Source organism: Gymnodraco acuticeps, unplaced genomic scaffold (assembly GCF_902827175.1).
Source record: "Gymnodraco acuticeps unplaced genomic scaffold, fGymAcu1.1, whole genome shotgun sequence".
Classification (NCBI taxonomy): Eukaryota; Metazoa; Chordata; class Actinopteri; order Perciformes; family Bathydraconidae; genus Gymnodraco; species Gymnodraco acuticeps.
This window is the reverse complement of record NW_022990031.1, coordinates 1145-14772: the sequence shown is the minus strand read 5'-3', so window position 1 is coordinate 14772 and position 13628 is coordinate 1145. Positions and strand designations below refer to the sequence as shown.

Genomic DNA, 13628 nt, shown 5'->3' with positions numbered 1-13628 from the left:
AGAAAAGAGAGAAGCTCTCCTCTCCCCTCTCTCTCTCCCCTCTCTCTCTCTCCCTCCCTCTCTCTCTCTCCTCTCTCCCCTTCTCACTCAGGCACCCGGCCAACCAGCTCGCTGCATAAAGCTCTTCCTCCAAATACAGGAAATACTGTAGGGCTGGTCATCAACTCTCAACGATGAGTGGGAGGATGATGATGAGAGGGAGGAGGAGGAAGAGGAGGAGAAAAAAAGGCGGAGGGGGTAAACATCTCATCACCATGGAGATATAGCTGGATAAAACAGCATCAGATGGGTAGATGATAGTCAGACACTTGTGATAAATGTTTTTCTTCCCAGACAATGGAAAGTGCCATCATTATCTTCAAGTAGCACGTGATGTTTTCTTCAGAAAATAATAGACCTTTATCACTTGGAAACAAATAAAGACGTAATGTGTTACTGTGAGACGAAGAGATATACACACACATGCATACATAGCCATCTGTGTTTACTCTCCATCCTCTACCCCTCTATCCCCATTTACAATTCCCAGCCAGGCAAAGGCAGAGTGAAAATAAACAGCAGCACCTGCCATCCCACGGGTCCCAAGTACACTGCACTGTTACAGTCACAGCACCACATGAAAAGTAGATAAAGCCACTGTCATTCAAGAGTGCCAACGCCAGAATATGCACAACACCACTCCTACGCAGAGCTGATAAGATTCAAACAACTGCCAGGTTGTGTTGGAAATAAGAACGGCAACATCATGTGTACAAAGACCCCCTATGTGAAGCTTTTGTTATCGGGCTGTGCACAAGGGTTAATTAAAGCTTGTAGTGTGAGTAAACACACCTAATAAAAACAGATGGTCTGTCCAGTTTACAACTACCCTGTTTGATACTTGATTCCACTCACCTCTCTTACCCCAAATAAATATACAGAAAGTGACTCACAGCCACCTTTAAATCTCCTACTTCTACCGCCACTGCTACCTGTAAAGAAACCCTTTTGCAATACACAATAATTGCATTTCCTTACAAAACCTTTTGCAGAAGGAGAGGAGTTAGAGATAGCGACTCGCCAACAGATAGTGTCTCGGCTGACCTGTAGGCAGGCTGGACGTGGAGGAAGAGGAGCAGGAGGGAGAGGAGTGTGTGGCTACTGCTGCTGCGGGTTCAGTAGTGGCGGGACGTCCCGTCGTGGTGAGGGGCAGAGTCCCAGAGGGTAGAGGCTGGCCCCTCTTCAACAGCTGCTTGTGCTCCTGCTGGCGGAAGCGGGGGGGCACCTCTCGTGGCGGGTAGCGCTGCTGTGGCAGAGTCTGCTGTGCTGTCTGCGGCTGACCTCCAGAAGGGGCGCGCTTGCCATTGCCACTGCTTGGGGGCACAGACGGGACGGCACTGGGGTTGACGGGGGGAAGAGGAGGGGTGGGGTCGAGCTTGGCAGATTCTGGCACTGTGGAGGTGGGAGGGGGTGGAGGGGGACAGGTAACAAGAGAGCAGAAATGCAGGGATGAGGGAGGTAAAGGAACATTAGGATAAGCAGATTTTGTTGAGCGCAATATAGAGCCAAAACAATTACTGACTGATTAGGAAATACAAACTCTGTTATTAGGATTTTTTATTTCATTCGTCATTATATTTGTAAGAAACAACCAAAAACTGTGGATTACTGTTAGTTGCTGCCCTAGCGAGTACAACAAATAACAATAATCAGTATAACTTCAGGAAACTGCCTTGGCTGTTTCTTCTCAGAGCCATGGTCACTCTTGGATGAGGTCCATCATTTTAAATTGAGAAAGGCAAATGAGGGGAAATACAGCAGAGCCTTGATGCTAGGCAGCGGTCAGTAAAAACACATGGCTGCTTTTTGGAGAACCGAAGAACTGTAATAATGTCAGGCTGACGCTATAATAAAGTTTCAGGCTTTAAGGATGCCAAGACACACAACCGCCACGGTGCCAAGTCACAGATTAGAAGTGATGAGGAGGTCAAGTGCCAGATAATGGACATAGATCTGTCTGCTGCATTATCCTGGGCTATTGTCTCCCGTCAGGACAGTACTGTTAAGAGTGCTCCGCCCCATCAGCGTGAGCTACTCATGGTTTGTGGCAGGTTATGGCCCCCGAAATGATCACCGCTCAGTGCTCTACCAAAGCTGTTAGATATTAACTGCTTGTGTGGCTCCTGAAGAAAAGTGCTCATGTCCTACTAGCTTTAGTTACCCTTAGCAACAGATGAGACGCACGCACACGCATGCACGTACGCACACATAGACAAATATTCCTGAACCTGTAATTACTCATTTGTGTGGCTACTTGGGGATAGCTAAAACAAGTTGAGAAGATTAACATATTAAAGTTGCTGGCAAACAAATACCTAATTACACATCCAGCAGTTACAAAGAAACATTAAAGTTCATTTTGAGTCGTGTTTCTGGACACCTGCCGGATGTAGGTCCAATATTCGCTCTCTTTTTGGTGAAAGATTCTGAGGGAAACATCTGGATCTTTTAACTGCTAACTATGTTTACAATCTTTTTGCTGAAAACAGCTGCCTGCCGCCGACCTCAATGGTATAAGAGTGTTTGGACTGAACCAAAAATAATTGGTCAGCTAATCATAGGCTGAATCCAGCTATAAGGCTCTATAATGCTGCAGAGCGTCAGATTCAGGTGATAATTATCGGTAAGTAAATGCCTTTCCCGCATTTTGCATAATCATTTAATAAATGTTATTATCAATAAAAAATGTACCGTCAATGTGCACTGTTAACAAGATATGTCACCTAATTTCTCTTTTTTTAAATGCCAAAAAAAGAAACCAAAGCTGTTAATTGTAAAGTCCTCAGCAGGCTAATATACTGTAGCTTAATGGGGAAGTGAAAGGTTAAAAGGTCACGGCTAAGTCAATCAGGATGATCAGGGTCGGTGAGCCGCTGCTTGGTGAGATGCATCATGGGAGACAAAGCACCCTGGATAATCGCCTCAGTACATTTCATTACATAATAAAACAAGCTGTTAAACTAGAATGTAAACAGGATGCAAGAAATGTGTTTTAAACCTACACTTACTTCACAACAACATCAGCCGATCTGACATAATGTTCACTCAGCCAGAATGCTATTTCAGTTCCTGCTGGTAATAAAATACAGGAGGGAGGAAGGAGTAGAAATATATTAAAAAAAAACCTTGTCGAGGCAGCAACCAAAATAAAATAAAAATCTCTGTGTGGCCGACGTGAGTTATAAAGAGCAGTGTTTTGCCATCGGCTTCCGTCCCGAGTGTGTGCAGCGACGCAATGAATAACTCGCACACATGCGGCCAGCCGACACACAAAAACAAAGAGTTATGTAATGCTGAGGCCCACACTGAGGGGAGAGGATGTCGTGGATCCACTCGGTCTTGTAAATACTGACAGACATGTTTGCTCACCTAAAGCAACCATTTACCCTGTTTTCCTCTTTTTCTGTGTATGTTTATATCTGTCATGCATGTGCAGGCGCTGGGGGTTTCCTCTGTCATTTTCGCACCCTGCGCTGAAGCCCCTCTGTAGGCTAAAAGCACCGTCTGCATGGTGTGATCCAGTTTCACCCGCATCTGTCTGTGTCTCCCTCTCCCTGCAGCTCAGGAATCAGAGGTGGGGGGGGGGCTCGAGAGCTGGAGCTCGCCTCTCATCGGATTGCTCTACATCTGCTCCATTTCCTCTCTGTTGTTGTGCTACATCCCTCCCCACCTCCCTTTCTCCTTCTTTCACTGTAATACTGTTATTATCCTTTTTGTTGTTATTACTCTATTAGGTGTGGCAGAAAATTCCCTGGCCAATTCTCTTTGCTGATTTTAAGGTGCGATTTCCTCCAAAAATATGTGAATGTCGCAATGTATAATAATAGTTATGCAGGCGGTCGTTATACAGTTGGAACTCTCTGATGTGTGACGTCGATTCTTCTGGAAACTGGGGGAAGGGGGAAGCTTGCTGGATGCTCCGTTAGCCAATCAGAGGGGGGAGACGAGAAGTGAGAGGGAGGGAGAGCGAAAGCCAGAGCTGACGTACAGGAGGAAAGGAAGGAGGTAGAGCAAGGAGACTAAGTGTTGAAGAGAATGGTGTGTGTGTGTGTAAGACCGTCTCACTGCCTGAAACCAGCTCGGCTCTAAATCCGCTTACAATTACAACACTTCTTGCCGATAGTTCGCCACTACAATAAGAAGTGTCCTGCACATTTAGCAACATCTAAGTACCTCATTCATTAAAGTAAAATGTCCTAATAATTGCATTATGGTTATATGAAAGCCAAAGATTGAGTCTAGTAATGAAAGGGACCAGGAGACAAAAACAAACAAATAGATATAAACCTCAGACATTTACACGGTGTGGCTTACAGTATTAAGCAATTCCCTTTGTAGAAAAAAGTGAACAAAAGTGAAAAGAGATCCGAGTCCCTTGCTCTGACAGTCTATTTGCAAAAACACAGTCCTCAGCTGTGCGAGGGCACCGGAGAATTCCCAGTTCATCAAAGATGCACATCAAACTGGGCCTTGGGGCTATGTGCGCTTCACGCAGAGGAAGACATCCCATTTTCGACTTTAAAAGGAGTCTTAATTTTCTGAGAGAAAAGATGATAGCAAGCTTGTTTGACTGTTTAAGACCTAGAGGTTTGTTTTGGGGGGGGGGGGGGGGGGGGGGGGTGTGGGGGTGAGTCTGTCTGGGAAGATATCAGAGCTTTGAATGTAGTTGGAATAAAAAAGGAGAGGGTGGAGAGCTCTACTTCTGTCTCCCACTCCGATGAAAGAAGAAAAACAAGACACATGACCTTGTAGATAAAACATTCTTGTGTTTTCTGAGTGGAGGTCCATAGACAACATCTGTTCAGTACTAGGGATGGGAATTTGAAAGCAAATGTATATTCGAATATTCCACCCCCAAAAAAATGGTTAACCAATTAACCAAAATGTACATATCCTATTAAAAAAAAAGATTTCATTTTGAAAGATAAATAAATACATGTTCAAATAAGTATAGAAACCAAGTCGAATTTGTCAAATGTATTGAACTGTTTGAACAGTTGACAGCTATAGGCCTACAGCTTTCATGCTAAAACATAACTTGTTTTTTAAATTAAAGAGGGATCAGACACGAACAACATAACGGGTTAGGGTAACGTAACCCTATTACAACAGAGATCAACAACCTATAACAGGGCCTATGCACAGAATGCAGCTATTCAATACTCATTCTTGTTTAAGAATATGAGCATGTCTACATGCTCAGGGGAGAGGCGGGTGCGGAGGCAATTCACAATCAGGCCAGCTGTAGAGAAGACCCTCTCAGCTGGAATTTGGGCATAAGATGAGGTTTGAGTCTGCGTGATCTGCGTGTAGGGAGGGGCAGCAGCCATATATCATTAGCTAGAACGAGCTAGATCTGATGGATTTGGACATAAACGCGAGTGAAGTATAACCGGACGCGAGAGAGAGAGATCACCTGCAGCACCTGCAGCTCTGCCCGCTGTGAGAGACCGGTGAGCGGAGCAAAACACACCTTTAGACCCAACATTGAACAATGAATTATTCCATTTGATAATATGTAATCAACTTAGGCATTTTATTGTAAAAAATTACAATAAAAATATTCATAACTCATATTCGAAACCTGAATAATTTCGAATATTCGATTCATCGTTCCCATCCCTATTCAGTACCCCATGAAAAGCTAACATTTTCAAATGAAGAGAAGCCAATACAATTCCATTTAAAGTACCTGTCATACTTAGTTTAGTTAGAGGCCTTATGTTGACCTGCTGTAAAATAATTAGAGCGACAATATCACAGTCCGTACTTACAGGAGGCATTTCACTGGGAAAGTAATAATTGCTACAGGCACAACTTAAAATGTGGACCTGAGTTAAAGCACTTGGATGACTTGGATCGCTTTTCCGATTCCAATACAATTAGTGCACGTCTACCTAGAGCTTTAATAATAGCACCCTGCTGAGCTGCTTTCCATTCATCAAAGTGGATTGCCTTGCTCTTAGGTGAAGTATAAACAGATACGCTTTTGCAAAACTTGAGTTTGTTAGTGATTATAAGCTTTCCATAGCTAAGCTTTTAATCAGCTACATTACGGCCTGAAGGAAGCTCTTACAAACTAACCAAAGTTCATTTGGTTCCTCTCCACCGGCATGTTGATGCTTGATGTCCATTAGGAGGCATGGCTCTACTGCAACTGGCATTGGTTGAAATAAAATGGGTCTTTTGTTAACTAGAACAGAAGCTTTAACACAACTTCTATACAAACGGTTCAACATCGCAAAGTTATACAAAGATAAGGGGGTGCAGATTTAGTGAGCAACACTAAAAAATGCATATATACAAAAATGTCTATTGTTTTCTTACTAAAGCCTTTTCACCCATGTGTATCCAAGTTTGACAAATTCCCTTTGATACATGCTTTCTCTTTAGCACACTGTATGTCAAGTGTATCTTATATCTGCTGTTGCTGCCAAAGCGTTATAGTACACTACTGTAATTGAAGCGAAAAGGGAAACATGGAAATGACTAGATCCTTATCAGATGTCTATTAAAGAGGAGGCAGCGGAAAGAGTATCAACGAATCGAGAGTGAGGAAGGGAGGCATGTCTTTAGGGTTTTCTCCATCTCTTTCCTCCTGGGGGATTTAAAGTGTGAGCAGCGAGCCTCACAAGAGAGAAGATTACAGGGTTTAATTAGAAGTGAATGAATATGACACTGTAGTTAAGAGGGAAAATCCTCCCTCGCTGCATCACATTCAACACAGACACAATCCTCTTTAAGAGCATTTGATGTCTGAGTGACACACACAAGGCAATATACTGTAGGTCAGAGCATTAATCAAATAGTAACCAACTATATATCCCAATGGTGCAACATACTTGAACAACTAAGTGGTAAAGTATACTGTAAGCATCTTAGGTTTCCCTCCCCAGCGACAATCACTTGGCTTTTAAAAGGGTACTTCTCATCAAAGCTATTCTCAACATGCAGAAGAGCCACATGACCGATTAGAGGGTGGTATGCATGCTGCTCTCAGAAGACAGGTGAGAGACGGACAGACAGAGAGACGGACAGCTTCCCTGGATTCACTACTGTCACGTCCGTGGCCTTTTGTGCCAGCAGCTGCAGGCAGACCAGATTCCACTGCCTGTTATGATTTAGAGGAAGTGATGTGTGGAAGAGAAAGAATAAAGAGAGTGGAACGTCCTGTCCTCCTGACCTGGGCAGCAGCCCCTGGGCCAACACAATTCAAAGGAAAATAACTGAGACTGCAATATAAGCTTCATACAGAAATACATTTTTTATCAGAGAGAAATATCAGCCCTGCAGTTCACCTGGTAGAGCGGTGACCGCTGAGGCCTTAACACAGAGGCAGGGGTTTGAGTCTGACCTGCAGCCCTTTGCTGCATCCTCTCGCTCACTCTTTCCTGACTGTTTCTAGTCATCCGCTGTACTTTCAAATAAGGCACAACGTTACTAGGTTGTGGGTATTTGGATATCGTATGTGGCACAAGTGTTATATTTTCCCGTTTTAAACGCTGCGTAACTTTAAAACAATTTTATTTTTCAACTTACCCTCCACACTTATCCACACGACTGATGAGTATTTATTAGAAATCTCATTGCAGAAATGTGAAAGCACCAATAGTCAACCCTACAATAACAATATAGATGTATTTGGTACAAAAATATTAGATTCTCTCTCTATCAAGTAAGCAAATATCTTTGAACCTGCTTATACATTAATAGGTGATGCAAAATCGTCAACCAAGTATTTATAGAGATTTTATGTATACAGAACACAGACTTGCCCTTTGCAACCTAATTTCTATCTGCCATAAGCAGTACATAATTTCTTTACATCACACATCTCTTTACAGCCAGCTTCAGAACTTATAACATTTTAATTCACAACTTCCCACACCACTTAACGTGATATAAACACACACACATTTCTGACCCACTAACCTCCATGTTTTGATAAAGAGAAATTAGATTGCCCATTGTTCAGAGGAACCACACTACATAATATTTGTAACATCTGTGTGACCCCTCAGATTACAGCGCAGCCTGAAAAGACATGTAATGACGATAAGCTCATATGCACAATTTATAGTGTAACACCCCACAACAGCAGAATCCAGATGTCACCCCTGTTGCTCTTTCAAATGTGGTTCATCTTCACCACTGCTGCATCCATTTAAACTGAGCTCCCTGGGATAAGACGTGTTGAAGAGGCGGTGACGACAAGCAGTACGCTGCAATAAATCCCCCCCGATCGACCCGCAATTTATGAGTCTCCAACACAAAGCACTGGGCGTAATTAAGCTGCAAATTAATCAATTATGAAATCACTGCCGCGACACTACTTTATAATAACGTTATCTTTTATTAGGTATGTAAATGTGCGCCTTGATGTGCATGTATATTGTGCCCTATCTTTTATATGGAGAGAAACGCATGGCAGGAACAGAAACACAATAGCCAATTAACCCCTAGACATTAACTCTACTACAGCTTGTTGATGCCAGAGGGCCTCCGCTGTGGGACAAAATGATCGGGCCAGTAATAGTTACACTAATGTGGTACTTTCTGAGTGCTGGTCATTTATCTCTTGCCTGGTACACAAACAGATCGAGGCTTGGCTGTGACATTGACCTATAATGTGATACTAGCCTTAAGTTACATGCAACTTTTAACATATTTCTGCAATAATGTACACAACAATTTATGAAGAATTGACTTTTAAGTGACGCAAATGTTGCCAGACGTAATATGCCTCGTGCGTTTATTCATCTGCTATGGTGTCACAAAAAAACCTCTCATGCTGCTGCTTCATTTCATTTTATGAATAATGATCAACATAAAGAAATAGGATGGAAAAAAATACTCTTTTACATACATTGTTTTGGGGGTGATGGTTACATGTACCTAGAGGTCACTATGTTTCACTCAATTCTAATACAAAACAAAACAGAGTAGGACACAAGCTCAACACACTTAGCGTTTGAACACACATCCTGATACTCCTGTCTGTTTTTAAAAAAATGCTTTCATATTCTGTGCAATAATCCAAACTCAACTATTTAGACTAATATATTTAGGTTGCACTCAACTAAGAAAGCTGAAGTCACCAGAGTCTGCTTGGAGGCAGACTGAGACCCAAACAAACTGCACTATCCAGGCAAATGCAGCAGGTTTGGTGTCTAAACACCCATATAGATATTTTAGGATTTAGAGTAGAGCTTAAAAGTTTTGACAGAAAAATGATTGCCAGCTATTCTGATAAAGTAACATTTCATGCAGAAAACGTCATAGAAAGCAGTTTACTGCGTTTTAAACTTTCAAATGTGCTGCTTTTCCTCATTGTTTTCTGATATTTAAAGACCAAAACATTAGTTGCTTAAAAAACTATTAATAAATATGATAGTTGCCAGCCCTAATCTGAAGGTCAAAGTGCTACACATGGTAATAAAATCCATAACATTCCCCGTGTGGGTAAGTGAGAGGAAGAAAATCTTGGTAGAATTTGCGAGTAGCAATGTTAAACTATAAGAGTAAAACCATATGTGTGTGTTTGCACGAGCACGCAATGTACATATGCTGCTGGTGTTTGCCGGTCATATAAGGGGACTGCTAGAGTGAGAGTGTGTGTGTGGTTGTGTGAAGAGTGAGCCAGAAGAGGTATCCTACAAAAGGGCCCCCTCAGCTGTGCCGGCAAACAGGAAACTGCCGTGCATTCTCACAGTTTCTCCTGGCTCCGTCTGTTTCTTTTGCTCTCATGCCGTATTCTAGCCCTTTTAAGATCGACCAAAGGCACTGTGTTTAAGCAGCGAATGTAAACACAACAACGTATCTCATCTCGTTCCTTACAGCCCACCCTATTCTGCTCACTTCTCCCTCCTGTTGGTCCCAGAGTGGGCCTCTCTGCTAGACTAGACAGGAGGTGGTGTAGTGTTACTATGGTGCTCGGGGTGCTTCTGCAGATCTCCTGTGTATGGATGCCGGTTTATTCAGCCTACACACTAGCCATGTTCTCCTAATTAGTTCCCAGTGTACCCTTCATTAGTGTCGGATACAATCTGCCTCTCTTTGTGGATTAGGGATTCATTATGACCAAAATTAGAATTGTTCTGGTAAATAAGCTATTCTACAGTATGCAGGTCTATAGAAATACTTCTTAAAATGTCTTTGATTTGAAATGAACTATTGATTTCTTTTGCATCTTTAAATCGAGTCTTATCTGTGGTAAAACAATATTTTCTTTAAATAGAATTAACACATTTATAAGTAGAAACAATCCTTTGCTTAATCCTCAAGTAGCACAAATGTATTAAGTTAGAGAAAAGTCCTACAGAAAATGAACCAAAGATCACATGTCCTTGAGGCGTCTGGGCCTAATGGACCACACTGAAATGCACAATATGCTAAAAAGTCAAACGTCACATTTAAGGGGTTGAAGATCACAGTAGAATAATGGCATGGCATGTTGCCTTTAAGAGCAGCAGCCGAGAAAATAATTGTGCAAATCACAGCCGAGTTTAAAGAAAGGGAGGAAAGCCTGGTATATGTAGGTCAATTTGTGGATGCTGTGGAACAACACAAAGTAAACGAGAGACGAAGAGAATGCTAACACAGCCAACCCAGATATTACATTCATGAGTGCAGCTAACTGTGAGGGGCTGAAAGAGTAAGACGGGGTGGGGGGGGGGGGGGGACCGCTGTGACATTACTACCTCATTAACACGTCCTTCAGGGAGAGCAAAGGAGGTCAAGGCATTGACCATTGAGGGTACAGAGTTCAAAGTTGTGTGAACCCATAAGAGCAGCAAGTAGTCCTTTCTACTGATCTTTACACATTTGGCCTCCCCACTCGCACAAACACATTTGTCTGAACACAGCTCTGGGCACACTCACGCTGTTATTAGGTGTCCATTCTCTTGCTGCCATTAAGGCCACGCTGCCAAAGTCTGCCAGAAGTCCTAATCAGATTTCCCCCTGCTCCCCAGCGAGCCATTAAGTCCCTCTCCCATCTGCCGCCTCATCCCGACCTGCAGATCTGCTCCTGGGCTCACTGACTGTCCAACATGTCTACCCGCCTCTCTCAGGTTATTAGGAGCAGGGTCTTGTGGAGACAAAGTGCAGAGTGGCTCTGCAGCTGCCACAAAGTCAGTTCAGAACCGGCAAGCTAAGCACTCTCTTCCCTTCAGAAGTCACCTTTCAGTCAACTGTGTTGTGCCGTTTGTTTTGTGGTTCTTTTGACTGTTTTTCGTCTCCGTCTGCCTCTCTCCTCACCTCTACCCTCCAAAGCGCGCCCGAGGAGCCCACAGGGAGCCTGAGCAGCATCTGTACCATCCCCATACTCCTTATTAGTCTTGTACGGGCACCTGGCCTCCATTTCGGTTCAGGTAGTATAGACCACCTGGCGGCTGTCAATGTTTTAGTGGTTTTATTATAATAAAAGCTAATGATTCATTTCCAAACTGCACAGAATTCAACAGAGAGGAAATTGAGAATCTGTGGCTATAAGGAAATCCTGCAGGGGAGGGTTTTTTTGTATCTAATTAAGATGATACTCAATAAACACACCCACACAATAAGTCTCCCTACTGTTAGGAAACATTGTATCCAAAACTAATTGATTCATAGCTAAATGTGTTTCTGCCTGAATTTAACAACTGTGTGAAACCTCATACAGATGCAACACAATGTAACAAAAGCAAATAAACATACTACTTAATACATCATTTACATTGGAGGTAGCTATTTAATATGGGCGACTGAATAATGCACACAACTCACCTTTGGTTCTCTGTTCTGTGGCCTGAAAAAAGACAAAACAATCATTAGTAAAAGAAACAAGTCTCTGCATAAATAAGATTAAAACAATAAGCATCTTTAATTAAAAACGGTGGGTCTAAATGTATGCCATCAACATGTTACTGTAGTTGCCTTGGCTGGCTCCCCAGCTGCACTACAGTGCTGGAGCAGCTAGCCGGGGCAGTTGGAACAAAATGTTCAGGAGCTGTTTTTGCTCATCTATTGAAATGCTAAAAGGGTCATGTTCACTCCTGGGACGGGGTGAGCGGGTTCATTGGTCTTGTGGCTGGAGAAGGAGTTGGATAGATAACAAGAATGCTCCTCTCATACATGTGGAAACAGACATAAACATACTTTCACCGGCACTGACAAAAAGGGATTAGGATACATCAAATGCATTACTGGGAACAGCAGGCAAACACTGAAAACAGATGACCCACTGAAGGAAAAAGTGAAGGGGAGGGGAGAGGCGGGGGGCTGCAGGGTGAAAACAAAGATTCAACAACTAAATGAAGTTCTGGCTAATGCTTCCTGTGGAAACACACATGACGAAATGCATGTGATCCATGTGCTGTTGAGAAAAGAATACCTTAACCCTACTTCAGACCTGTCTTTTGATGTGCACTATGTTACAATTGGAAGTACAGTAAAAGATCGGTGTGCAATTACTTTGGCAGTATTTCTTTGCATTGCTTGGAGGTGTTGGCCAAGCAGCATGATGACCCAACTGGGGCCGTATCTTACCATTTAGGTTTTGATTCACCCAAATGATTTGAATTAAAAGCGTACAATCTTACCTTTTTCTGAGCAGCTTCTTTCTTTTTCTTCTCTTCTTGCTTTTTCTTTTTCTTATCTTCCATCAAATGGTTCTCTTCTCGTGTTTGCGTTGCTTCTTGTCACAGCTTAAAGAAACAAAGACAAAAGACAAAAGACAAAAACAAAGAAACAGAGAGAGAATTTGAATATTTTCACAAACTCAGGAGAGAGAAGCTTTTCCTCGGCAGGAACGTCCTTTCTTTACAATTTCGGAGATGCAATGAGACATTTTTGCTCTTAAAGGTGAAATCAGTCGTTTCAATGTGGGCTGTTGTAACACACAGGATTACGTGCAAAATTGTAACAATCACCAGACTGAAGAATGCGGGATTTGTTTTGCCCTTTGCAAACCGTGTGTGAGTGTTTTGGTTTGGCGGTCTTTTGGTTTGGCTCTGGAAACCATTAGGGAGTCTACTATAGTGGGGGCCAATGAGATGAAGCCCCTGTTCTAAAGTCTAAACACCAGCCAGGGCACCCGATGCTAACACAACTCATATATATGCAGAGCACAGAAAAAAAATACATGACTTCATAACTGTAAACGCCTTTTCTATACGCTGTCCAGAGAAGAAGTGTTAAAAACCAAAACTCCCTCTGAACACCACCTGACAGCGCACTGTAACCCTAAGTGCATCCTGCTGAGAGCTTTATCTATAATAACCCTCTGCAAAGAAAAACAAATACATAACAGCTGAACAGTGGGTTTTTTAAGGACTGAAAGAAGAGGAACATGTCTAGAAATATTCCTCACACTTTAAAAGGGAAATTAAAACCATCAGCCTTTTCTCCTGCCATGCCTATGCTGCTGCAGGCGAGAGCGGTGAGGGCCATTGCCAGGCAACAAGCGATCCCGAGGCCCAGGTGAGCAGTCAGGTGGAGACGGACAGCGCCTGAAAGCACCGCGCTGAAATCAGTTTGATTGTACAGGTTCGATAATGGAATCAGGAATGCGAGAAGATGAACTTGGGCAAGATAAGCTAACGTACGAA

The 13628-nt window shown here is 42.8% G+C and overlaps 1 protein-coding gene across 1 annotated transcript in view; it reads right to left on the bottom strand.

Annotated features, from left to right (window-relative positions):
- Window positions 1-12725, bottom strand: part of LOC117545307 (trinucleotide repeat-containing gene 6C protein-like) — a gene marked incomplete at its 5' end in the record, with an annotated part of 37981 nt that extends 25256 nt beyond the window's left edge. The window contains 3 exon segments of the mRNA XM_034215029.1: window positions 1084-1431; window positions 11806-11827; window positions 12621-12725. Coding sequence (XP_034070920.1) covers window positions 1084-1431; window positions 11806-11827; window positions 12621-12683 — 433 coding nt within the window.
- Window positions 12726-13628: the final 903 nt, after the last annotated feature.